This window comes from Bubalus kerabau, chromosome 10, assembly GCF_029407905.1.
Source record: "Bubalus kerabau isolate K-KA32 ecotype Philippines breed swamp buffalo chromosome 10, PCC_UOA_SB_1v2, whole genome shotgun sequence".
NCBI lineage: Eukaryota > Metazoa > Chordata > Mammalia > Artiodactyla > Bovidae > Bubalus > Bubalus kerabau.
Genome location: NC_073633.1, coordinates 89,128,383 through 89,154,032, shown reverse-complemented (window position 1 = coordinate 89,154,032; position 25,650 = coordinate 89,128,383). Strand labels below are relative to the sequence as shown.

Here is a 25,650-nt window from a genome sequence, read left to right as displayed (position 1 = left end):
TAGATAAGAAGCCTTATCCTTGCAGTTTTATCAAGGAGACACCTTCGCCAGTTTGTAGAGACAGGCACAGACAGGTAACTCTTCTGGTGGCACAGAAAGCAGAACCTAGTTCTGGGTGTAGCGTTTGCTCCTGCTAACGGCAGCTTGGGTGACTTACCTCTTTGCGTCTCACCCTCCCGGGCTGAGAAGTTGCATCATTGTCTTTCCTCTCCCACTCGAGTCTGAGTTCTGAGTGAAGGAGCTCTATAGGCAGAGCTGAAGCGACTCTGAAAGTGAGAAAGTGTGAGTCGCTCAGTTGTGTCCGAATCTTTGCAACCCCATGGACCAGCAGACTCAGAGCCTCGCATTTTACCTGGGGTGGAGGCTGTGTGAGCTCCATTCCCATTCTTTGGGTTTAAAGTCTTAGCGAGGAGGCTAGTGACTGTCTCAAGACAGGAACACAGAGAAAGCCCATGGGATTTTTTTTTTCAGGGGGGAGGGTGGACTTCCAACAGGAGTTTCTCAAGCCCACTTGCTACTGCTCACTGGTCCAAAGCTCTTCTAGAAAATGTCTTCAGAGCTCAGCACACCGGTTGCAGAGGTCTTGAACAGAGTTGGAGTTCAGTAGATACTTGTGAAGTGCAGTTGGCTGCCTGAAGCTTGCACCCCCCCACGCCACCACCCACCCTCAGGGGCGTCCAGCAGGCTGTGGGGCTCCAGGTCACGCTCTGGAATGTGCTGACTTTCCTTCCCAGGGAAGGCAGCACCACTTAGGGTGTTATTATTAGTAGCGCAGCTTCTGCTCTGCTCTGGCAACATGCCCTCACTCAGGGTCCTTACTGAACAACGACAAACCCACGAACCTTGGCAGTCCACACAGCCGACCGACCACCCTCTCCTCCTCTGGACCACTGTGACCCATACTTGCTGGTCTTACCTCTCTCTGACCATCCTTCCAATTTCCTCTGTTGGTTCTTTCTTTTGATCTTCAAACAGTTCTTTAAAGCTCAGTCCTAGATCTTTTCCTCTCTTCTTTCCTCTTCTTTTCTCTTTTCTTAGATAATTTCATTAATTCTCATGGTTTCAATGACTGCCTATTTAGCAAAACTTCCCTGGTGGCTTAGATGATAAAGAATCTGCCTGCAATGCAGGGGACCTGGGTTTGATCCCTGAGTTGGGAAGATCCCCTGGAGAAGGGAATGGCTATCCATTCCAGTATTCTTGCCTGCAGAATCCCATGGATAGAGGAGCCTGGTGGGTTACAGTCCATGGGGTCGCAAAGAGTTGGACACAACTGAGCGATTAACACATCCATTTAGCAAAAACTCCTAAATTTATATGTCTGGTCTGTACTTCTCTTTTGAGCTCTAAACCCCTGTATTTGACCTCATCTACTTGATGTTTTCACCCTAAATATCACAGACTTCCCAAATTCAACCTGCTCAAAACAGAGTGCTTCTCTCTTCCATTTGGTCCCTCTGTGCTTTCCGTACTCTTCCTCATCTGTGTAAGTTTCACTGCATCCCACCTCTTTTCTTAAGTCAAAATCTTGAGACTACTTCTCATCCTCTCTCTTTCCCACACTCTGAAACTTCAAATCATGGCCAGGTCCTGCCAATGATTTCTTTAATACTTCTCAAATCTTCACCTCCATCATGCTTGCCTTTCTCCTGCCAGCAGCGTCTGTCTTCAAACTAGTTTCCTGGTAACAATTCTTACATCTTTATATTCCCTTTGCCTCCACCCCTAGTTCTTTCCTTTGACAGCAACTCTTTCCTTTCTCCCTCCCTCCCTTTTCTTCCTTCCTTTTTGATGACAATTTTTTTTTGTGTGTTTTCCTTATTTAAAAAGATCTTTTCAACTTTTTACTTTGAAATAATTGTAACTACATGGAAAGTTATAAAATACATTACTGAGAGGTCCCATGCATGCTTTGCTCATTTCCCCCGATGGTAACATCTTACATACCCATAGTACTTTTGTAGGTATGTAAGTACACTATGAACCAGGTACACTATGAACCGTAGTACACTCTGCTCCACAGTACACTATAAACCAGGCGATTGACAGCCATGCAATCACAGACCTCCTTATTTGTGTTACTGGTTTTATACTCACACACGTGTTTATGCATGTATGTGTATTGTTCTATGCAGTCTTATCACATACATAATTACCACTGCAATCAAGGTTCAGAATTGCTTCAGCATCCAAAGTTTCCCTCTTGCTGAAGGAATGCTCTTTTAGATCCAAAAAAGAGGGGATATATGTAAACATATAGCTGATTCACTTTACTGTACAGCAGAAACTAACACAACACTGTAAAACAACAATACTCCAATAAAACTTAAAAAAAAAATGAAAAATCTAATAATCTTAGAAAAACACACAGAGTAATCTAGTCACTGCCTTGCCCAAAAGGCTTAAATGATCTTAAAGCCCCAGATCCTTAATGAGGGGCACAACGTGCCCGGGTAGTCTGACTCTAGCTCGTCTCCGGGTGCTTCTCACCCACCTCCCCTCCTGCTTTGCTTGCGAGCCTCTGCCTACTGGCTTTTCCCTTCCTTTGAGTTTGCCCAGTTCCTCCACGGCTCAGTGCCCTGCCCCTCCATGCACCATCCTCCACACACGGAATCCTCTCCCTCACCTATCCAGCTAATCTCATCTGCCAGGTGTCAACTCCAAGATCTTTCTCAGAGAAGGTTTCCTTGACATCTCAGACTAGATATGAACCTCCTGTGATTTTTCATTGCCAATTATGATTTTCCTTCATGGCACTTATCACACAGCTGTAAGTAAATAGGTATGTGTGTAGTTTATTAATTTGAGTTCTCTCTGACCAGGCTAGAGGGATCTGGAGGTAGGGATGTGTGTGGTCTTGCTCACCAGTGTATCTTTTCTGTCTGGGACCATGAGTGCTCTAGCAGATGTCCAATAAATCCTTGTTCATGAAGCTGGCTGGGTGTGGCTGGGTGTGCACTGAGGCTGTGGAACTGGGCAATGACAACCTGCTAATCCAGGTATCTGCTCCATGAATTAATCATCAAACTTCCTGGGTGTCCAAACATGGGCATCTCTGACACACACCACTCAGAATCTCAAGCTGGTGTATTCTCTCCTATTCCCATCCCAGTACTCTGTGTGAGAGAGCGGGGTAGGGAACAACCCTGGCCAGCATCCTTAGATATTTGAGAAGCCATCAGATATCAGCTGGATGTTCATCCAAGCTTTTAATGTAAGGTCTCTCTCCCCTGGGTCACGGTGTTGCTTTGAGCAAGTTATCGGTTCAGAGCCTTGGGGGTTTCTACCTTGGATGGCCTCTGAGAAGTCCTAGAAAAGCTTTTAGGCTCCTCCCCACCTCAATGTTCTCACCTGCTGTTTGCGAAGTGTCCCCAGCTCCCCTCAACACGAGTCCCCACTCTTGCTCTCAGAGATAGCTCGGTGTGGTGTGTGTTGCTGGGCCCGCAGATCTGAAGGGTTTGTCTGTTGACTGAATGGACTGAATGTCCCCCAAAGGACCATGATGGAACCAGCTTTGTGAGGATATGGAAAAGGGGAAATGGGGGTCTCCTGCTGAGTTGTGACTTTGCCAAGGAGTGGTGTTACCATGTGGATCTTGATTCTCTGTGGGGGACACTGGGTTGGTAGAACTGCCTCTAACTGGAGGCCCATCTATACTCTTCTCCTTGGAAGCTTACAATCCTTCATGGGATAGAGGCCAAGCAATGCATGATATGGTGGATTTGGCAGAGTTGGAAGCTCTGGAGAAGGGTGAACCCCCAGAAATAGGCAAACTGTCCATTCTTTTGTGACAGTGTCCATAACAGGCTTCACCCTGAGTGCTCTGCCTTCTGATTCACAACCCTGAGTGACCTGGGGACCTCGTCCAGTTTTCCTGTCCCTGTCAAACAGAAGGTCAAAGGCTTCACATTCTGTGGCTCACAGTTGTTCTCTCGCTGCTGGCCTCTGTCTTTTGGATGAGCTGTAACTGAGGATAGAGCTCAGCCCTGCAGGCCAAACCTCTGGTGTTGGACCACTGGGGCTGGGTGCTCTAAGGTCACATTAATGTCCCTCCCTGCTCTTGCTATTGGCTTGGCTAACATGATATTTGGGATGAAGTGAAGAGTTCAGGACAGACCTGGACATCCTTGCAATGATGCTCTACTTTTCCAGCCTCCCTGCTGTTCCTGTGCAGGGTGTGGACTTCTGCTGGTCCCCTGGTCATGGGCATGGAGGGACACTTTAGGTGGCAGTGCCCCTGAGCTCTGTCCCTGGGAGGCTTACATGCTCTCTCTGGTTTCTTCCCCTGTGCCCTGAGGCAGCATGAACAACTTTGCAGGTCAGAAGGATCAACTCCAAATAGCTCTTATGTTGCTCCCACCATAGCTGATGCTGGGGAGATGATGTTGCTGACTCTCATAGCATCGCCTTGTGCTGTGTGATTTCCTTTCTCATTCTCTATGATCACCACTTTCTGTCCTCATCAACTGGTTACACCTCTGGGGGGACGTGGCTCTTAGGGGCAAGAGGACTTGGGTGACATCTCCCCCCAGCAAAGGGTTACTCCTCACTCCTCTCTTTGGGCATTGATCTACTGTAACTGTGGGTGGTGGTGAAGAGGGCAGGTAGGGCCCCATCCAGGCCCCCAGTTTGCTTCTCTTGATTCTTGATTCTCTTGATTCCAACACATGCTACCCCACCCTCCCTCCAAGTGAGGCATAATGTTGTGTTGAGGGGGTGACAGGTCAGAACCCCTGGCCTTAATGCTGCCATTTCTGCTTCCTCCAGGTCACCCCACCTGCCTGCAGTTCACCCTGAACATGACCGAGGCTGTCAAGACCTACAAGTGGCAGTGCATAGAATGCAAGTCCTGCATCCTCTGTGGGACCTCGGAGAATGATGTGAGTGTGGGTTTCCCACATGGGAGGGGAAATCCAAGGAGCTGGGAGTCCTTTGAGGATGGAGAGGAAGGTGGGATTCTCATCCCTGGGCTCCTGGGGAAAATATCCATCAGGACCCTTTCCCCCTTGACTTTTGCCTTGAGGACCCTTGGGACCCTTGTGCGACAATGACCTTGGCTACTCTTTGTGCCTTTAGAAACAGGTGCAGGAGGTAATGGCCAGAGACTGCCTTGCTGGCCTTTACCCTCAAGGGGTCAGTGATAGACAATGGTGCCCATCGCTTACTGTTGGAATGTGCTTGGGTTTTTACACCACGTTCTGGAATGTGTCGTGTCATTTGGTCTAAATATTAAGCATAATAAATGCAGAATTAAAAAAAAAACACTTTTTTATGGAAAATTTCAAACATATACAAAGATAGAAAAGATAATGAGACTTGTGTACCCCATCACCAGCTTCAACAATGATCAGTACATGTCCACTCTTATATTGTAAATGTTGCCACCTCTTTTGCATGAAATTATAATGCTAGTCATAATATCATTTCCCCTGACAATATTCCATACATATCTCAAAAAGATAAAGACTACTTTTTAAAAGATTGTGAATATAAATTTTACAAGTTGAAAACATATAAGGATTTACTTTTTAACAAAAATAACCAAAATATTAGCATAGATTTAAGAAATCAATAATTAATATAATCAAACATCCAGTCAATATTTCTATTGCCTTGATTGTCTTAAACATTGTCTTAATTATCTTAAATTGTTTCTAAATGTTTTTATTATGGTTTATTTGAATTGGGATTTAAATAAGGCCCATGCATTGCCAGTTAATTGGTATGTCTTTAAAGTTTCTTTTAATACATAGGGTTTCCCTTCATTTTGCTCTTTTTTCCCCCTTTGATTTTTTTGTTAAATAAATCAGTTTCCTTGTTCAATAGAGTTTCCCGTGATTTTATTTTACTGACTGTATCCCTATGGTGGTGTCTGACATTTTCTTCTGTCTCTTTTATTTCTTGTACGATGGTGCTTAGAGCTGGAGGCTTCATCACATCCAGGTTCTCTCTTTTTCTCTGCCTCTTTAGTATATAAAAATAGTAAGACTACTTAATAAACAGTGGTGTATACTTTCATCATGAGGTACGTAATACCTGGTATCTCTCTTTTTGTGAAGGTAGCAACTGTTGGTGATCTTCAAACATTGACTATTTTATTCAGTTCAGTTCAGTTCAGTCACTCCGTCGTGTCCGACTCTTTGTGACCCCATGAATTGTAGCACGCCAGGCCTCCCTGTCTATCACCAACTCCTGGAGTTCACCCAAGCTCATGTCCATCGAATTGGTGATGCCATCCAGCCACCTTATCCTCTGTCGTCCCCTTCTCCTCCTGCCCTCAATCCCTTTCAGCATCAGAGTCTTTTCCAATGAGTCAACTCTTCGCATGAGGTGGCCAAAGTATTGGAGTTTCAGCTTTAGCATCAGTCCTTCCAAAGAACACCCAGGACTAATCTCCTTCAGAATGGACTGGTTGGATCTCCTTGCAGTCCAAGGGACTCTCAAGAGTCTTCTCCAACACCACAGTTCAAAAGCATCAATTCTTCAGTGCTCAGCTTTCTTCACAGTCCAACTTTCACATCCATACATGACCACTGGAAAAACCATAGCCTTGACTAGATGAACCTTTGTTGGCAAAGTAATGTCTCTGCTTTTGAATCTGCTATCTAGGCTGGTCATAACTTTCCTTGCAAGGAGTAAGTGTCTTAATTTCATGGCTGCAGTCATCATCTGCAGTGATTTTGGAGCCCAAAAATATAAAGTCTGACACTGTTTCCCCATCTATTTGCCATGAAGCGATGGGACCAGATGCCATGATCTTCGTTTTCTGAATGTTGAGCTTTAAGCCAACTTTTTCACTCTCCTCTTTCACTTTCATCAAGAGGATTTTTAGTTCCTCTTCACTTTCTGCCATAAGGGTGGTGTCATCTGCGTATCTGAGGTTATTGATATTTCTCCTGGCAATCTTGATTCCAGCTGGTGCTTCATCCAGCCCAGCATTTCTCATGATGTACTCTGCATATAAGTTAAATAAGCAGGGTGACAATATACAGCCTTGATGTACTCCTTTTCCTATTTGGAACCAGTCTGTTGTTCCATGTCCAGTTCTAACTGTTGCTTCCTGATCTGCATATAGGTTTCTCAAGAGGCAGGTCAGGTGGTCTGGTATTCCCATCTCTTTCAGAATTTTCCACAGTTTATTGTAATCCACACGGTCAAAGGCTTTGGCATAGTCAATAAAGCAGAAATAGATGTTTTTCTGGAACTCTCTTCCTTTTTCCATGATCCAGCAGATGTTGGCAATTTGATCTCTGGTTCCTCTGCCTTTTCTAAAACCAGCTTGAACATCTGGAAGTTCACGGTTCATGTATTGCTGAAGCCTGGCTTGGAGAATTTTGAGCATTACTTTACTAGCGTGTGAGATGAGTGCAATTGTGCGGTAGTTTGAGCATTCTTTGGCATTGCCTTTCTTTGGGATTGGAATGAAAACTGACCTTTTCCAGTACTATGGCCACTGCTGAGTTTTCCAAATTTGCTGGCATATTGAGTTCAGCACTTTCACAGCATCATCTTTTAGGATTTGAAATAGCTCAACTGGAATTCCATCACCTCCACTAGCTTTGTTCGTAGTGATGCTTTCTAAGGCCCACTGGACTTCACATTCCAGGATGATTGGCTCTAGGTGAGTGATCACAGCATCGTGGTTATTTGGGTCATGAAGATCCTTTTTGTATAGTTCTTCTGTGTATTCTTGCCACCTCTTCTTAATATCTTCTGCTTCTGTTAGGTCCATACCATTTCTGTCCTTTATTGAGCCCATCTTTGCATGAAATGTTCCCTTGGTATCTCTAATTTTCTTGAAGAGATCTCTAGTCTTGCCCATTCTGTTGTTTACCTCTATTTCTTTGCATTAATCGCTGAGGAAGGGTTTCTTATCTCTCCTTACTATTCTTTGGAACTCTGCATTCAGATGCTTTTATCTTTTCTTCTCTCCTTTGCTTTTCGCTTCTCTTCTTTTCACAGCTATTTGTAAGGCCTCCCCAGACAGCCATTTTATTAAGGATTGTAAATAGTGATATTCTTAATCTATGATTTCTTCTTCTTTGTTTAATAGCTGGAGTAATTCTAAAAAGAGAAACTTCCAAGCCTTGTATTTGGTTACCCTCAGCTATAGATTATTTAGAAAAAGCAGGATAAACACTTGAGTCTTTTCCTTCATCAGTTTTCAAAATAAGGGAGTGGATTCAACACCTATTCATGATCACAACACTCAAGAAAATAGAAATTGTGGGATACTTTCTTAACATTATAAACTAAAGCCATTATCTTATTTAATAGAGAAATGCTAGAGGCATTTCTAAGATCAGGAACCAGGTAAGGATGCCCACTAATGCTATTACTACTCATTACTCTAGAGATATTAGCTAATGCAACTAGGTAAGAGATAAAAATAAGTACAATAAGTACTTGAGATAACAATAAGTAACAATAAGAATGGTAACAAATTAGAAAGTTTTTCTCTATTTCATGATAGTATATCTGGGAAGCTCTAGAGAATCAACAATAAAGCTAACTCAAACATTAAAGGTAGCAATATATAAAATTATCATACAGAAATTAATAGCCCTTATATGCACAAATAATAACATTATTTGTGTTGGAAGACATTATGGTAGAGAAGCTCCACTTACAATAGCAAAAAAGGAGAAATATTTAGAAATAAACTTAGCTGTAAGTACATAAGACCTAAATAAAGAAAAATTTTAAATGCTTTTGAAAAGACATAGAAATAGATTTGAACAAATGAAGACGTGGTATGATCTCGGAGAAGGCAATGGCACCCCACTCCAGGACTCTTGCCTAGAAAATCCCATGGACGGAGGAGTCTGGAAGGCTGCAGTCCATGGGGTCGCAAAGAGTCGGACATGACTGAGCGACTTCACTTTCACTTTTCACTTTCATGCATTGGAGAAGGAAATGGCAATCCACTCCAGTGTTCTTGCCTGGAGAATCCCAGGGACAGGGGAGCCTGGTGGGCTGCCGTCTATGGGATCACACAGAGTCAGACACGACTGAAGTGACTTAACTTACCTTATGATCTTGGATAGAATGAAGCCTCAAATTGTAAAGATTTCAGTTCTTCCTAAGTTAACTTATAAATTTGATTTAAACCCAATAAATTCATCAACATGCTTTTTAATGGAACTAGACAAGTTGATTCTAAAATTCATATGGAAAAAATGCAAGATTAGCCAACAAAACACTGAAAGACAACAAATTATGAAGGGAGTCGACTCCTACCAGACATTAAAACACACTATAATGCCTCTGAGATTAAAACAGTATGGACAAAAAGACCAGTGGAATGGAATAGAAAACCCACAAATCAACCCAATTACATATGGACATTTAGTGTAAGATAAAAGTCTGGTCTTCCCAGTGGCTCAGATGGTAAAGAATCTGCCTGCAATGTGGGAGATTCAGGTTTGATCCCTGGGTTGGGAATACCTGCTGGAGAAGGGAATGGCAACCCACTGCAGTATTCTTGCCTGGAGAATCCCATGGACAGAGGAGCTCGCTGAGCTACCGTCCATGGGGTTACAAAGAGTTGGACACAACTGAGCAGCTAACACACTAACACACACACACACAAAGGTTGTATCTAAAATTATTGGATCAAAGATAGACATTTTCATGAATGGTACTGGGACAACAGGGTGACCATTTGGGAAAAGATAAAATTAGGTCCATATCTTGTGTAATACAGAATAGCAGTCTTCATGTGAACTGGGGATATACATATAAAAAGTAAAACCATATTAGTATCAGAAGAAAACATGGATGAATTCTTCTCTAATCTAAATATAAGGTGAGATTTTCTGTGATTCAGAATTCGCTAGGAATAAAAGAGAATGTTGACAAATCTGACCACATAAACATCTGCATACTAAAAAACACAATAACATAAATAGATAACTGACAAACTGGGAGAAAATATTTGCAGCATATACTACAGATAAAGGAGGCAACGTATTATATATAAAGAACCCTTAATGTTTGAAGGGCAAAGGATCATAAACTTGATAGAAAATGGGAAAAATGTGAAAGATAGTTCACAAAAGATATAAAAATGACCCTTATACATGTGGGGAAAAATGGTTTGAACACATTCATAATTAAAGAAATTTAACTGTAAACAAAATTGAGATATCCTTTCTTACCCATAAAATTAGGGGAAAAAAGTATGACAGTGTATTCTGTGATGAAGTTGTGGGAAAGCTGGCACCCTTATGCATTGTCAGCCGGAAAACAAAGTGGTACAACCCTCTGTTCTACCAGTACCAAACACAACCACCATGCACTTACCTTTTGACTGGGCTGTCTCACCTATCCCATCCTAAAGATATACCCATAACGCTGTGAAAATACATATCATAAGGTTCTTCATGACCACATTGCTTATATTTGTAAAATATTGGAAATGACCTAAATGCTCATACACAGCATGGGTGGATAAAGGATGGCACAATGAAGTACTGTAAAGCAACAACAACACAAGAGCATCTTTATGAATTAATATGGAGTGATTTCCAGGATATATTGTAAAATAAAAAAGCAAAGTAAAAATATTATCTATGGCACATGGCCATTTTTGTAAGAAAGGCATAAGAAAATATACATATATCTTTTTAATTGTGTAAGAGAAATAGAAGAAGGATAAAGAAACTAGTGACTGGTTATTGTCAGAGTGGGTGGGAATGTACATTCCAGAAAAGGATTCCCATTCTACTGGAACTGTAGCCATACATGAATTCTTGTTCTTAAATACTTAGAACTGTAGCCATATGTGAATTCAGGTTCTTAAATATTTAGGAGCAAGGAACCCTTAAAGTGTGTTTCTCATGGGGGATAGCGTGGGTTGGGTTTTTTTTTTGTTTGGCTCTTTTTTGGTAATATTGGCAGGCAGTTATCTGAGAAGCAAATAGAAAAGAAGAGATTATGGTGCTAGATAATTATCAACCTATAAATGATACATTTAAACCCGCAGATACCTTGGTTTCCCTTTGAGAAAGTCTAAACCAGGATATCCTGTCTTCTTATAAAAGTAGTTGTCAATGTATTTCAGATATTAGTAATATTGTTTCTCATGTCTCTCCCTGTTTCTTGTCCCTGTTCTAACTTGTTTTCCCTCATATCATCCCTAAATCATATTGCAATTTAGCTTACTTGAGTTCTGACAATAATGGTGTAACCCTTGGAATAGATTCTCATTTTCATCCTGCATTTCTGACTGCTGCTTCCTAGCCTCTTTTTTTGTCTGCCTGTCCTTAACTTCGGTGTTCCCCAAGCCTCTATTCTTGATCTTCTCCTCAGTAACTTTTTTGAGTTCTTGGTTTTTCAGAAAATTCAATGAAAGCCATGGATTTACTTTTTCCTTAGAAAAATCTACATTTGGACTTACATGCAAAATTGTGCATTTAATTTCAAGGAGTTCATGGATACCTCTCCATGAGCACAAGTTCAAAAACATCTGCTTTCACATACTCTGGGCTTCCTCTCCCAGGACCTTCATTGCCATCTCATCACCAAAGACTCCCTAACCCATATCTTGTGCTCAGGCCTCTCTCCCGATCTCCAGCTGCCTTCAGGGCACCCTCACCAGGTGATCTGTAGATCTACAGAACATGTTTATAGCTGAGGTTGCCTTCTGCCTCCCACAGGTCTGCTCCTCTGCTCATGGCTTAATGGATGGCTACCTCATCTGGCTTGTTGACCAAGACCACAACCTAGGAGACACCCTTGGTTTCTTCCTTTTCACTCTCTACAGCTAATCAATGACTCTCAAATGGAAGCAGGCCCCTTTTCTCTCCCCCAACCCACAACCCTAGTTCAGACCATCATCATACGTTCTCTCTTACCCGATGACTACAGTAGCCTCCTAAGTGGTCTTCCGGCCTCAAGAACCAGTCTGTCTCCACCTGGGCATCTATTCTGATACAATGAGATACAGCAACTAGTGAGATCTTTCTAAATTGCAAGTCTAACCATGTCACTCCTCTGTTGCTAACCCTTTGAAAGCTTCCCATTGTGTCCTATTGAAAGGTCTTAGCGTGATAAAAAAAGAGATCTTTCATGGTCTCTCCTGCCTCACTGCTTGCTCACAGGGGTTTCCAACTTCTATATCTACTTTTTCCAGGATCTCTAAACTGGTGAAAGCCAAGGTGAGATTTGATACAAAACTTTGCAGACATCTTATAAGCCATCAAAGCAGACCCAAAGATAACTGAATAGAACAGGGCTGAACCTGGAGGATGGGGACCAGGTCACAAACGCCTACTGAGTAGCTCCTATGCACGGAAGTTCTGAAGGAGATGTGGAGATGAGTAAGACAAGGTCTGCCCCCAGGGCTGTGCAACCTGTACAGGCATGGACAAAAGAGCCATGTTCCAAACAGACTGTGTGCAGACGTCTACCACATGCCAGGCTTGGCAGCATAAAGTGCAATTAAATGTCATAAGAAAGCTAAAGTACATGAGGATGCAAGAGGGGTCAGAGAACTTCCATTTGAGTAGATTAGTGAAGTTTTTGTAGCAGAGAAGTGTTTGAAGACTTGAAGGGTGGTTAGGGAATAGTCCAGAAGAGAAGGGGCCAGGGACTGGGAGAGCCTTCAAACAGAGAGAACTACATGAGCAAAGATGTCAACTGTGTCCTTGGAAGTTAACCACTATGCCGGAAAGGCCTATTCTCATCTGGTCTCCAACCTCCAGCCTCCAAGGAGGATTTTAGGAGCTGACAGGTGGCATAATATCACTTGCATTTCTCTGGTAATGAAACCCTGAAAAGGTTCTGAGGTGTTACGGATGTTACAAGCAAGTATGCTGCCCATTTCATAAATGGAAAGAGTGAGGTCCAGAGCAATTAAGATTTACAAACATTTAAAGTACTGTCTATTCACTAGGCAAATATCCTGAGGAATACAGAAATACATTAAATTAATTTTCTATCCTTATGGAGGCAGAATTGTTGGTGATGTGAGTTCAGAAGCATAAAGAATCCCTTTGGGCTTGGATGTGAGATGGTGGGCTAGGAGGGCTTCTTGGAGAAGGAATGATTTGAAGAGAACACTTACGTGGGAGTAGGGTTTGCATAGTTCAGAAGACAGATGGAGGAATTCCAGGTGTGGGCAAAGCACGTGGCTGTTCAGAGGGAAGCGAGGACTCCAAATGGGGCTGGGAAATGGGTATCCAGGGAGCTTGATTAATGGAAATAAGCTGGTGGCATAGGCCACTGGGGGCCAGAAAAATAATTAACCTAAATAATTCCATATTTCTTCCTCTCCTTCTACTCTGTGTTCCACCAGGACCAGCTACTCTTCTGCGATGACTGTGACCGTGGCTACCACATGTACTGTTTAAATCCCCCCGTGGCTGAGCCCCCAGAAGGTAATAATGATGAGGTCACCAATAACAATAACAGCTACTTCTACCACTTCCTGAGCCCTCACTAAAGTGCAGGCCTTGTGCTGAGGGCTTCACATATCTTGTCTCATTTAATTGTCATATCCTTTCGAGGTAGGTATGACCACTCCCATTTTACAGATCATGCAACTGAGGCCCAGTTCAACCAGCTGAAATTCCAGCTTGAAGGCCAAGGAGATGTTTCCCTGGCTTATGACTGAGATGGTGGAAGAGGTGTGAGTTTCTAGGGGAAACTGGTTCAGACCTGGTGATGCTGGTTAAGAGGCACAACCGAGGAAGCAGGGTCTTCACTGCTGTTCGGCCAATCTCTGTGCACTATTTTCTGAGCAGCATTGTTCTGCTGAGGGACAGACTTCAGCATGTTTTTGGAACTGGGACTAGGTCTCTGGATCATGAAAATCAAAATAAAATGGGGCTGATAAAAAGTTTAGGGCCAAGGGGCGGGGCTTGAAGCTTGGGGAGAGGCTGCTTGTAATGCCATCTCGTTTCTTGTAGGGAGCTGGAGCTGCCACTTATGCTGGGAGCTGCTCAAAGAAAAAGCCTCAGCCTTCGGCTGCCAGGCCTAGGGTCCCCGGTCACACATATAAGGTGACTTGCCATTGGAGAGGCTGAAGCAGAGCCCAATTCAAACCCGATCAAGCCCCTACTCCCATATATCCAGACAGACCAACTGGAAGGAGGAACGCCAATCAGTAACCACAGAGCATACGGACACAGGGCATCAAGGGGCGAGGTGTCTGCTTACCTCCTACGTGCAGGTTTCCGTTCTTCAGCCAGCCCCCACCCCTTGTTTCTGCCAGAAAGATGGTAAATTCTTGAAGAATGACCCCAGCCACAGTCCTGTGGACCCTCCCTCACATTTATCCTAGCACCGGGCCCTTTCACTGGCTCCCCATTTTAAGGTCCCATTTTGTGACCACCCATCCCGTCACTCCTGTGTGGTTTGGTGTTTCATAATATCTATCGTGTTCCAAGAACCCTTCGCACAGCCTCCCTGCCCTCAGCTTCATCTTTCCATCCCGAACTCAGCAGAGTAACAAAGGGCTGCGGAGAAGTTTTTATTTATTACAAGCCTCCCTGGAAATTTCTAGACTCGGGACCTGGAGGCCATCTAGATGATGAAGCCCTGAAATCCCTCCTGGTACCCCCGTCTCTTTGAAGAAGAACTTTTTGCTGCTTTCTGCACCCCCAGCAGATATCCAGTGATATCAGTGACAGCCGGGGGGGTCTCTAGATGGTGCTGGGGAAGGAGGGGGAGGACATGAGAGGTGGGTGCAAACACATGAAGGTACTTCTGAGGCCCTGTCACAGCCGGTCAGTATTTGCTGTCCATCAGGAATGGCTTTGCCCGGGACCAGATTGTCAGAGCTGGGGCATCCTTGAGGAGAGACAGGCCACAGCGGAGCTCTGAAGAGGTCAAGACTCTGCCTTCCACTTGGTCTGGGTCTGGAGCTTTCCCTGGTGGACCAAGAACCCGGGAAGGTGAGTGAAGGCTGCCAGATCAAGAATCTGAATGTTGGTCCTGAGGACTGCAGCTCTGAGAAACCCTTCAGTATTGATGTGGCACCACGGATCCCTTTTCCCGAGTAACTCCTTCCTTCTGCATCATGTACGTTTGCCATTGTCTGCTGAGACCTGACTGGGAGTTTTAGGATGGGGGAAGAAATGATGATTCCCTAAACAAATAACTGGGATGATATGATTATTTATGACCAGGGTGACCATCACGCAGAACCTTCAGCTTGAGGGCTGCTCTTGCCTCCAAAGTCCCCAGTCCATGCTGGATTCTCCCTTTGAAAAAAAAATGTGTCGAGAAGAAAGAGGTGGGGAGGCGCTCAGATGCTGAGAAGTCTGTGTTGGAAGTCAGCCCCGTGGGCTGGAGCAGGCCCGGCCACCTTTGAATCTCCGCAGCAGTGGCCACAGCAGCAGCACACAATAACTGACACATTTCTGGAAAAATCATTTGCCCAAAGGGCAGGTCTCGGTGAGCCGGAGCCTCACGTGTGCTCAGCTTCCTTGAAATCAGCTCCATTTCTGTGGTCTGGCTGCTTACAACAAAGGCCCAGGTTATTTTTAGACCTTCAGCTCCTGAAAAAAGCCCTCCAGAGGCCTAGAGGCTCCAGCCACTTGGGCCACCTCTGCCCGGCTGCGGCCTTCTCGCCAGGACTTGGCAAGAGCCCTCCTTCCTGGCTAATTGCTCTTGGCCAGTGGACCCGGGGCAGCCTGGCGGGGAGCCAAGCTGTGTGGGTCTCTCCCGGGGTCCTTTGCAGGGTGACCTGTGGCCAGAGGCGGAGGTCAGTCTCCTGCAGGGGCCCGCGGCCTTGGAGGGAGTTCCATGGGTACATAATGATCTCGTTTAAAGGGCTGACCAGATTGGATCTCCATCTTCCTCTGGAGGGATTTCCTTCCCCTGTTGGTTGGTGCACCCGTTTTGGATTCTGGAGGCCCAGGGAGGGTTTGGGAAGCTGCCGTGTGGTCACACCATCATCCGTTTACCCGAGAGGGTCACATCGGAGGGCCAGATTTCTTCCCCTGATTGCCCTGGCTCTCTGTCCTCCCACAAAACCCAAAGTGGGCATCCTCAAAGGCTGGTTATTGGTTTTGAAAAGTCACTTTGATTTAATTTTAGGAAAAAAGTCGTCAAGCTGTTCGCAAAAGTCACAAATGGCTTAAAAGCTTAAAAAAGCAAATCTGAAACCAAAACAGTGACCCTGCATGTGACAGACCCTCTTTGGAGAGTGTTCCCCACCTCAACACAGTTGATGGGTAGGGAGGGAGGGGACTGTGTTCTTTCTCCAGACACGCTGGCTGCCACAGAAGCTATGAAGGTGTGATTGAGTCTTGCAGAGCAAGGAAGGTGCTGGAACCTTCCACAGGGGTGAGGGTGGCCAGGACTCTGCACTGAACATCAGGAAGGCCCAGAATTCCCTTTTCAGTTTCACTGCCTGCAGGATGGGCCCAATCCCTTCTTTGGGGACCTCAGTTTCCCCCATCTGGAAAATGGGGATGGCAAAGCCAGCTGGTGAGATGGCACTTGCAGGATACTGCAAGCAAAAATCATGGTCACACTGATCACTTTGTGTATTGAAAAAAGGAAGGTGTTGGTCAACAACTGCTCTTTTTTTGAGCCCCAGAAAATGAGCTGAAATCGTGGGTGCATATGGATGCTCAGGGTTTTTGTTTTACCCCTGCCATTGAGTAGCTGTTTGACCTTGGGCAAAGCACTTAATGTCTCTGAACCTCAGTTTGCCCTTCTGTGAAATGGAGATAATACGTGTCCTGCCTGTTCCACAGTGATATCAGGAGTCTTAAAAGGCATAATGTTATATAAGTCATCACTGGAAAGCTGGGCTTGTCAGGTAGGGACCCCCAAAATGATTTTCACACCCACTTTCTCGTGTGAGTTAACCAAGGTTAGATGCCTTCTTGAAATCGCCATTTTGACCAAAGGGGGTTTATGTTTTAAGGAACAGGCTGCCTGTGGTCAGGGTCACTAGGTCAACCTGTGACAAGAATATTGTGACTGAGCATGGATCTGTGGTGGAAGGTGAGGATGCTGGGGCTGGGGATTTCGGAATGAAGATACTCCCTTCTATAACGTCAGAGCAGCCTAGAAGAGGGCTCTGACCTCTGGGGAGGGCTGTCATTCAGTTCAGTGTAACAGTTGCTTAAAAACTTTGGTTTTTAAAGCCCAGCTCTGCTAGTTTCTAGCAGAAATGACTTGGGGAGATGGCTTAACCTCTCTGGGCCTCATGTTCCACATCTGAGGAGGGGGATCTGGCCTATCCAGCAGGGTTCTTTCTGGGACTAGAGGCAATGTTGCTGAAGATCCTGGCACGGGGCCTGGGTTCCTTGGTGGGGGTGCAGGGGGGGGCCTCCCCAGCACCGTGGTAGCACCTGTCATTGCAGAGGCCACCATGTGGAGGTAAGGATGCTGCTGCCTCTCAGCTCAAACCCCGGGCACAGCCAGGGTGCCCTGGTTCAGCTTCCCCCCGATGCTGTGGCTCCCGCTAGCCAGAGAGGAGGTGCAGCTGCGGGGTCCAAGCTGGAAGTTGAAACCCTCTGTTTCCTGTAGGTATTTTCGAAACACTGCCTTTGGGGCCTGCAGCCAGTCCAGTGCAGGCACCAGAGTGAGGAAATAGAGAGACAAGGCCCCTGGTGGGATGTTCACCTTCTGACTTTCTTTCTCAACCCCACACTGACTCAGAGCCCCTGAGGCAGGAGCCAGCCGGTCCAAAGGCGCCCCTGTTCCTGTCATTGCCCCGGAGTCAGGTAGGAGGCCTGCACAGGCCTCGGGGGCAGCTGCTTCCCTGGACTTGGCTCAGTCTGTCAGCAACCAGGATAGCAAGCCCGTGGGAGGGAGGCCAGATTCCTTCGGAGCTGGGGAGGAGAGCAGGTTTAAGGTTGGGGGAGGGTTTGGCTTTCACAGTGATGGTTTCATGATACCCTGGAGAGTTTACGCTCATGCTGCATTTGAGTCTTTGTGCTTTGAACACAGCATGATTCCTTTATGCCCTTCCCTTTAAAAGTTCAGATATTTTAAGGAAGAAAAATGAGATGATTATTATTACTCTTCCTATAGGGGCAAATTTAAGAGATAGATCTATGCTCTTGAAGAAAAATTATGGGCACCTTTAGGCTTCCAGACTCAGAGAAGAGGGGCCTCTGGTATCTTTGAGTCCTTGTGTAGGAGGTGAGGGGGGAGCCCTAAGGACCCCCTTCTCTGCCCCCTAGGAGGTTTTCAGTCCAAATGCAGGTTCTGGGACCACAGCCCCCTTCCTCTCTCACTCCCTGAACCCCCAGGCTCTCCCCTGCCACCCACTGTGGGCCCCTGCTCAGGGTGTGCCCGTGTCCCAACCTTCGGGAGACATGGCTTCCTGGGTCAGAGCTGAGTTCACACTCCTGATGGAGGCCCTGCTTGCCTCCTTTTCCGAGCTGGACGCTGGTGTCACCTAGAGCAGGCTCACATCCCTGGAGAGGGAGGAAGAGGCGGCCCTGAGGAAGGAGTGGAAAGGGTCAAAGATTTTCACTTTAGGCAAAGTAAAATGAAGAGAATTGGGGCTGGGGGAAGGCCTTTGAGGAGGGGGCCAGAAACCTGGCTTCCCCTTAGGAAGAAATCCTGCACCCAAATAACTAGAAGGCATGAGAAGAAAGAGTTGTTATAACTCATTGTTTTCTCCCTAAAGGCCTAAGATTCTGGTAACATGTTTTTTTGTTTGTTTATTTCCCAAAGGCCCAACCTCTGTCAGTTCTGGACACCAAGCCGACTCTACCTTTTTTGAGACCCCCTGGCCTCTGGACCCCTGGGTTGGGGGTGGGGCGCTTCAGAGACCAAAGCAGGCAGGAGTGATGCCCTTCACCCAGCTGGAGGTGGGAGGTACAGTGGGTCTCCTGGTTGATCTCCGTGAATTTTCCCAACCCCATAGAAAAAGCATCCTTTGACACTCGTTAGTGAGATGAGCTGCTGAGGTCCTCCTGGTCTGGATGGAAGGTGGGGCGTGGTGGAGAAAGCGGTGGTAGCAAAGGCCAGGCTGGGTCACTGCCTGCCACCCTGGGAGTGGAGGACTGCCAGGTGTGGCCTCCAGAGGCGTCAGGCCCAGGAGGCCCTCCCTGACCCGGTCCCCAAGCCCAGCTGGCCAGTAGCTGGGACCCAAAGAAAGGGGGGGACCTGACCAGTCCTCCCCACCGCCCAGCAAGCTGGATGGGGTTCCTCTTCTTCCTGTTGTCTGCTTCCCCTTTTGAGGATCTTACTCCCATCCCCAAAAGCACGTTTTTGGTTTCCCAGTTAGCCCAGTTTCCCCTGGACACCAGGTGAGTCGGGAAGAGGGTGGAAGCACAGATGCTTTCATTTGCCTCAGGCCTTCAGGTCTCCCCACCCAGCCCCATGGCCCTGTGGGTTTCCCTAGGTCTAACTGGTTAGTGGTCAGAGGCAGGGCTCTGCAGCTATCAGCGGGGTTATGACTCCCCCCTTCCCCCCTCCCCCAGTTCCTGAACATTCCCAGGGCTTGGGGATCTGGTCTCGATTCTCCACAGCCACCAGCCCCGGGTGTAGAAAGAGCAGAGCAGGTGGGTTAGTTCAGGGCCTTCCAGGGAGCTTGAGGGGGCTTTGACCGTGGGGAGCTGGGTCCTTTCTAGGGAGGCGGGACAGCTGAGGTAATTGTTCTGGGAGGGAGGCCAAAGGGACAGGAAGCTGTCCTTGGGTGCCGCCCGCCCGGGTGCCCTGGCTGCGGGAGCAGGGCTAGCCGGCCTTTGAGCATCTCAGCAGCTGCTCGGGGCAGGGCGTGGCTGCAGGGCGCCCTCCCCAGGCTGCTGGGAGGAGAGGCCACAGGAAGCACCTCCAGGAAACTGTCAGGGGGAGGGTCGTGGTTTCCCAGAAGGAACAGAGGCCCCCTGTGTGCTGGGAAAGCTTTGGAAGGGGGCGGGTTCCGAGAGGAGGCTCCCTCTGGGCTCTCAGGGGGCCCTGCCCATGTCCCTCAGATGACTGAGACCTGAGGTAACTCCCCAGGGTCCTGGGTGGGAGGCTTTGAGGGGGCGCAGAACAGGGGTCAGAGGGCCCAGGAACACCCTTGGTCACAGTATCTGTTCCCAACTGCCTCCCTCTCTTCACCCCAGTGCTTTGAAAGAGAGGCATTGCAGGCCTTCCCCCTCTTTGGCCCCACCAAGAGAAGGAAGCATTTGTGCTGATGGTGACATTTCCCAGGCAGGCCAGAGGAAGGCAGGGACCGGGACTGGCCGGCAGCCAGAACCCTCTTCGACAGAGATATAATGACTAATCATGACCTCTAGCCCAGGCAGCGAGCAAAGCGGCCATTCAGGACGGCACCAACCCAGTATGGCAAAAAAAAAAAAAAAAATGCTGCTGTGCTGGGGAAGAGAGAGGGTAAGCAGTCATCGTAGGAAATGAGGGGCGGGGGTGTGAGCCCCTAAGATCTCTGTTCTCCCTCAGCAACACCCCTCAAGCCTTCAGGTTGTATTCATATAGACTGCATCCTGTTTGCTTGTCTCTCTGCATCTCTATAATTCCTATCAATGTTATTAGTATGGATGATGAGAACACAGATGCACATACACACACACACCTGTGGCTTAGGGAACCAAAGCAAACCTTTATGTTGCTCCAGAATGAGAAGGAGAACCTGCTGGTAACCAGAAGCCACCAGACCAGATGCTTTCTTTCCCTGAGGTTCCTGCCAGGCCAGCTCCCCCAGCTTCCAGCCCCTGCACAATCACAGGGAGTTGGAAAAGGAATCCCTGCACTTGGAAAGTCATTGGCAGTGAGGACTCTCTCATCCCTCTCCTCTGCTTCCTTGGGGGAGATGTTTGGCAATAGTTGGGGACCTGGAAAAAAGTCTTGATTCTGCTTTCTGTTGAAAGGATGCAAAGATTTTCTGGGTAACACTGGGGTTGTGGTTTTGTTGACTTTGCCCTTTTATGATCATTCCCCACCGAGACATAGGTTCTCCTCTTCCTTACCCAGCCTTCTCCCTTCTCACACCATCCCTCCCTTCCCTCCTGCCAGGCTGGATGCTGCAGGATGGAGTGGTAGTGGAAAGAAACAGTAGCCCCAAAGAAAAGGAAAACACTTTCTCCCTGCACATTTTCACCATGTAGTTGAAGGCCTAAATTAGGTACTAGAAGAAAAAAAGGAAAACACAAATATGTGAGTGAGAGCATGAAAACATAGAACAGTTATCCCCGAGCAGAGGCGGTGGGGGCAGGTGGCTGGAGAGAGGCAGGGTAGGGAGGCAGGGTCCTGGCTCATCGATGCATCTGGCCCCTGTGGCATTTGGGAAGGCAGAGAGTCACACTTTGGCAAGAGATGCTCAGATGTTTAGGGGACATTCGTGCCCTGGACCAGGGAATGGAACGTGTCTATCCTTGTGCCCACCACTCATCTGCTCCATTTGCCCACTCTGGGCATCTCTCCTCCAGAGGGGCATGAACACATTTCCTGCCTGCCATGAAGGACTGCTGGGCAGGCTGGTACCAGCCCAAACACTTGGTGGGGCATGTACTACAGGCCGGGCAGTATGCTAGATACCACAGGGTCTGGAGGAATAAAGTACATCCCGGCCCAACCTTTCAGTTGCTTTTCAGCCTTAAAATTCCACCCCCTCAAGGCACTCTGATCACATGTCAGATGGCGTGCCATCAGGGAAGGTATGCGTGTGTTTGGTCTCTCTGTTTAGGACATATGTTGGTCAGTAGAAGATGAGCAGGCCTAGGCATCCTGTTATTCTCACCCTCTGGGGCTGGGGGAGAGGAGCGCAGTTGACATCAGCCCGGTTGCTTTTAAGTCTCCCAAGCACTGGCTGCCCTGGGAAGATGAGCATCCTTAACAGGAACGGGAGTGAGATGATGAAGGCACCTGGGCTGGAGTGTGTCACCAGCTGGAGGGACTCAGAACCTGGGCCTCCAGAAGCTGCCTTTGGGCCACTGGGTGATGGGCAGGCAGGTGCAACTGGCAGGGCCTGATCAGAGGTCGAAAGGGACCCTCACAATGGCCTTGTCCAGTCCCCACTGGAGGAAGCAGAGATGAAGATTGGTGGGACACAGGCCTCATGCGTGGGTTGGGTGGACTCCCACAGAGACCCCAGCCAGGCTGTCCCAGTTGCACAGCGTTTCTGACTTAGAGGTGGTGGGGAGGGCATGTCAAAGGTGTTTTCAGTAAACCTTCTCTGTCCTCCTTTGGCCAGGTGCTCGTCAGATCTGAGCTTCATGCTCCACTAGACTCCCACTGTCTGACAGCATCAGAAATTGGCTATTTGCTCCAGCTTGCCCTTCCTCTACACACGTCACAGCCAGGTTCCAGGTTTTAGCTACTCCCTGAAGAAGCTGCCCCAAACTGGCTTTCAGGCTGAGCACCTGGGCTAAGGGGAAGGCTCGCATCTGCCCCTGGGTTGGTGTCAGCTCAGAGTTGGCCTAAAGCAGCCTTCACCTCCTCCGCTGGGCAGGTTCTGGGAAATGCTCTTCCCTGGATAGCAATGGGTCCCAGAAGGTGGTTTTGGTGATCTCTGTGGAGAGTCAGGGACATGAGGCTTTCATGATGCTTGGCTGGGGGTCTGGTTTTAAAGTGCTTGAGAACCCGAAGTGCATTCTGGGGTTTGATCTACCCATCTGTTTGAAAGCCTTTGGGCAAGGCTCTTCTGACTGACCCAGTTTCAGCAGTCTCTTGTGCTGGCAGGAGGAGAGAGAGGAAGGCCATCTGACTTGGATCCCATCTAGGCCAGACTGGCAGCACCTCCCCCAGGCAGCCAGCCTCAGACCCTGAGCCCACAACCAACCCTCTCCCCTACCCCCAGCTCCATGAAGGGTGGACGCTGCTGGCCCAGTGAGCTGAGCCCCGAGATGGTCTTCCCTCCTCTTCTACTCAAGTCTACTCTGAGCAGGCTGAGAATACAGTCTGCTCAGACCCCTTTTCAGCCTGAGGGTGACCCACTGGACCAATTAGGAAGTGGAAGTCTGGGGGAGGGACCGTCCCATCCACATCACACAGTCTACTGGATCAAGAGTCACAACAAGTCCTCAATTGGGTCTGCATCTCGCTTTCCAAATGTGTTTAGACCGAGGGCAGTTGTAAAGCCCAGTTTTGATGACATTCCCCTTTGAGAGCCAAGAAATGGAATATCTCTGCCAGGAAACGAAGATAAATTGATTTTCTTCTAGCTGCCTGAAGTCCCACTGTGCTTCTCCTCAGAGAGAGGCTGATTGTGGCAGCTTTGATGTCTTCCTGGGATTCCTCTGGATAAGCTGTGGCCCCAGGGGTAGGAAGGCTGAAGGGGGTCCCACAGGAGGGGACACTGGCCCCAGTGTCGTGGGAGGAGGCTCAGGCCTGTGCAGGCTCTGGTTGAGGAGAGAGCATGAGAAGCCTGGGAAGGGGTTCCTTGAGCTTTCACACTGCCTGACCCAGCTGGAGAAGAGACTCTTGTGCCTCACAGCTTCAGGAATTTACCATCCTCGGATTGCTTTGGGCTGTGGTTGGAAAGGTGGCCCCTGGAGATGTTCCAATGATCTCCAATTGCCGAGGGTCCATTTGTACCTCTAGACCCACAGATAAGAGGCAAGCTGGGTGTCACTTCTTCAGGTGTGGTCACAAGAGAGGAGGCCATTTTCACAGTGTATGCCCATTATTCCAAAATGCCTTCTAGTCTCTTCTACCCGCATCTCTTACATCTCCTGAGTTGTTAGGTGGGTTCTTTACCTCTAGAGCCATCTGGGAAGCCCTACTCTTCTATTCGCCCTGCCTCAACTCTTTGTAAAACTCTTAGTCATAAATGAATGGCCAAGAGAGTTGATCTCCAGCAACAGGAATGCCTGCTAACAAAGGTCTTCCTTTTATGCTCCCTTGAACTCCCTCCTCATTGGACCTTGGGATCCAACACCCATTACCTCCTGCTGACAGGAGAACTTAGAGTGGTCCAGCCCTGAGCCACTCGAGTACCTCAGACAATGTCCAGGATTGAGGTAGACACAGCTTTCATGAGGTTAGAGAGAAGGGCTCCAGACTTAGGAAGTTGTAATGGCCTGAGGAGATCTCCGTTGGCTCCTCTAAAAAGCCACCACAGCAACAGACAGACAAAAGCCCCCGTTCTCCCACCCCACAGCCTCTTTCAGGTGTGATGTGATTGTCGTCTCAGCCGTAGGTGTGTGCCCCACTCTGCTCCTCTGTCTTCTGGGGGTGCTCCTTTCTCCTGTGTGTTAAGTTCCCACTCTCGTGGCTCCTGCTGTGAACAGGGCTGTGACGTTTCTGCCCTGTCTGAGGGATATTACAACGTCTCTCAGTGTTTCAGTATTGGAGATGAGGCTGTGCTACATCTCCCAGCGTCCTAAGAGGACACGTGGGTTCTGTGACTCCCCAGAGAGCGGGTGTACTGTGAGCATCCAGGAGGATCTCCAGGTGGGAAGCACCCCACACCTGGAATTGGATCCACTGGAAAGGACTTGTCTGAAAGCCAGGTCCACTGCTTCTTTCAGAAGAGGGCTGATGGGAGGGCTGCCTGTGAGCCAGGATGCCGCCCTCTCCCCTTGCCTTCCTCCTGTCCTGACCTGGCTTCTGGGAGAGGCGCCAAGGAGAGGTCAAGTCCCGTAGCCAATGGGAAGTGGACATCGAGCAGCCTTTATCTTGAGGACCCCTGGACATCCCAGCCCCTCCATGGAGCCCTTGAACCTCCACAAAGACTGAGTCACAGGCCGTGTCCCTTACTTGCTGTGGTTGTATCTTGTTCTGTGGTTGGTTAGCAGTGTTGATGATCTATGTAGTGAATCTTTTTGTCTGCAATTTAGAGAATGTGTAAACAAATAAAAGGTTTTAAAACTCTTGGCAATTTTTGGTTCTTCTCTCCCCACCCACCTTCCCACGCCCCCTGCTGCCCCCCATCTTTAAAAACCATTTGCAAATGTATAGAGCCTGTGTGAGTAGACCCCTTTCGTTCTGGGGTGTCCAGTGGGACTACATGCCTGTGCATGTGTGCTAGGCTCCAGGGAAATGCTGGAGCTTCCAGGTTGGAAGGAGACTCCAGAGGCGAGGAGTCTTCTGGGTCCCAGTTGCTCTTGCGGATGGAATTCTGACCCCATCACACACAAGCTCCAGTGAAGCCACAGTCATGGTAGCTTTCGTGGGCACAGCAGGCAGCTCCACCATGAGCGCCATCTCATGAGTCCTCTGAGAAGATGGCAGGACATCCTGAAGAGAAGAAGCCCCTGAAGTTTCCGGGGGAGGTGAGGCCGATGATTCAGAGATGACTCACAGCTGAGGTGGTTGTAGCAGTGGGGGAAAGAGAGACCTCAGGCTCAGGACCAATCTAGAAACCAAATGAATCACTGCTCCTCCCCTGTCAGGTCGTCGCCTGTAGGCAGTGAGATGGCTGCCCTGGGTGAGGGCAGGAAGTTCACAGGAGACAAGTCTGCCCAGAGTCCCCAGCCTGCTTAGCAACCTCCTTAAAGGCACAGCCTCTGGGTGAAGGATCTGAACAACGTGGAAGTGATTTCCGGAGGCTACAACTTGGGTGTCAGTCTAAACACATTCAAGGTAAATAAGTAAATAAAACTTCTACTATGTGCTAGGCACTTGGGATACAGCAGAGAATCAAGACCCCACACCCATGGAGCTTACAAACCACATAGGTAATAATACGACATAAGAGGGACGCAGTCCAGGGGACGTCTGGGGAGCCCGACCACAAGCAGGGACTTCTGGTCTCAGTCACTGTGCTTTTAGTTGGAGTCTATTGTG

At 47.8% G+C, this 25,650-nt stretch overlaps 1 protein-coding gene across 4 annotated transcripts in view; it reads left to right on the top strand.

Annotated features, from left to right (window-relative positions):
* DPF3 (double PHD fingers 3) overlaps positions 1–24,677 on the top strand; it is a 291,918-nt gene extending 267,241 nt beyond the window's left edge. For 2 of the 4 annotated variants that reach the window (XM_055538553.1, XM_055538554.1), the window contains exons 9-11: positions 4,768–4,880; positions 13,301–13,382; positions 13,914–24,677. In XM_055538553.1, coding sequence (XP_055394528.1) covers positions 4,768–4,880; positions 13,301–13,382; positions 13,914–13,984 — 266 coding nt within the window. In that variant the 3' untranslated portion in view covers positions 13,985–24,677. Of the gene's footprint in view, positions 1–4,767; positions 4,881–13,300; positions 13,383–13,913 lie in introns of those variants that run through there. The other 2 variants (XR_008699677.1, XR_008699675.1) reach the window with 1 other exon arrangement.
* Positions 24,678–25,650: the final 973 nt, after the last annotated feature.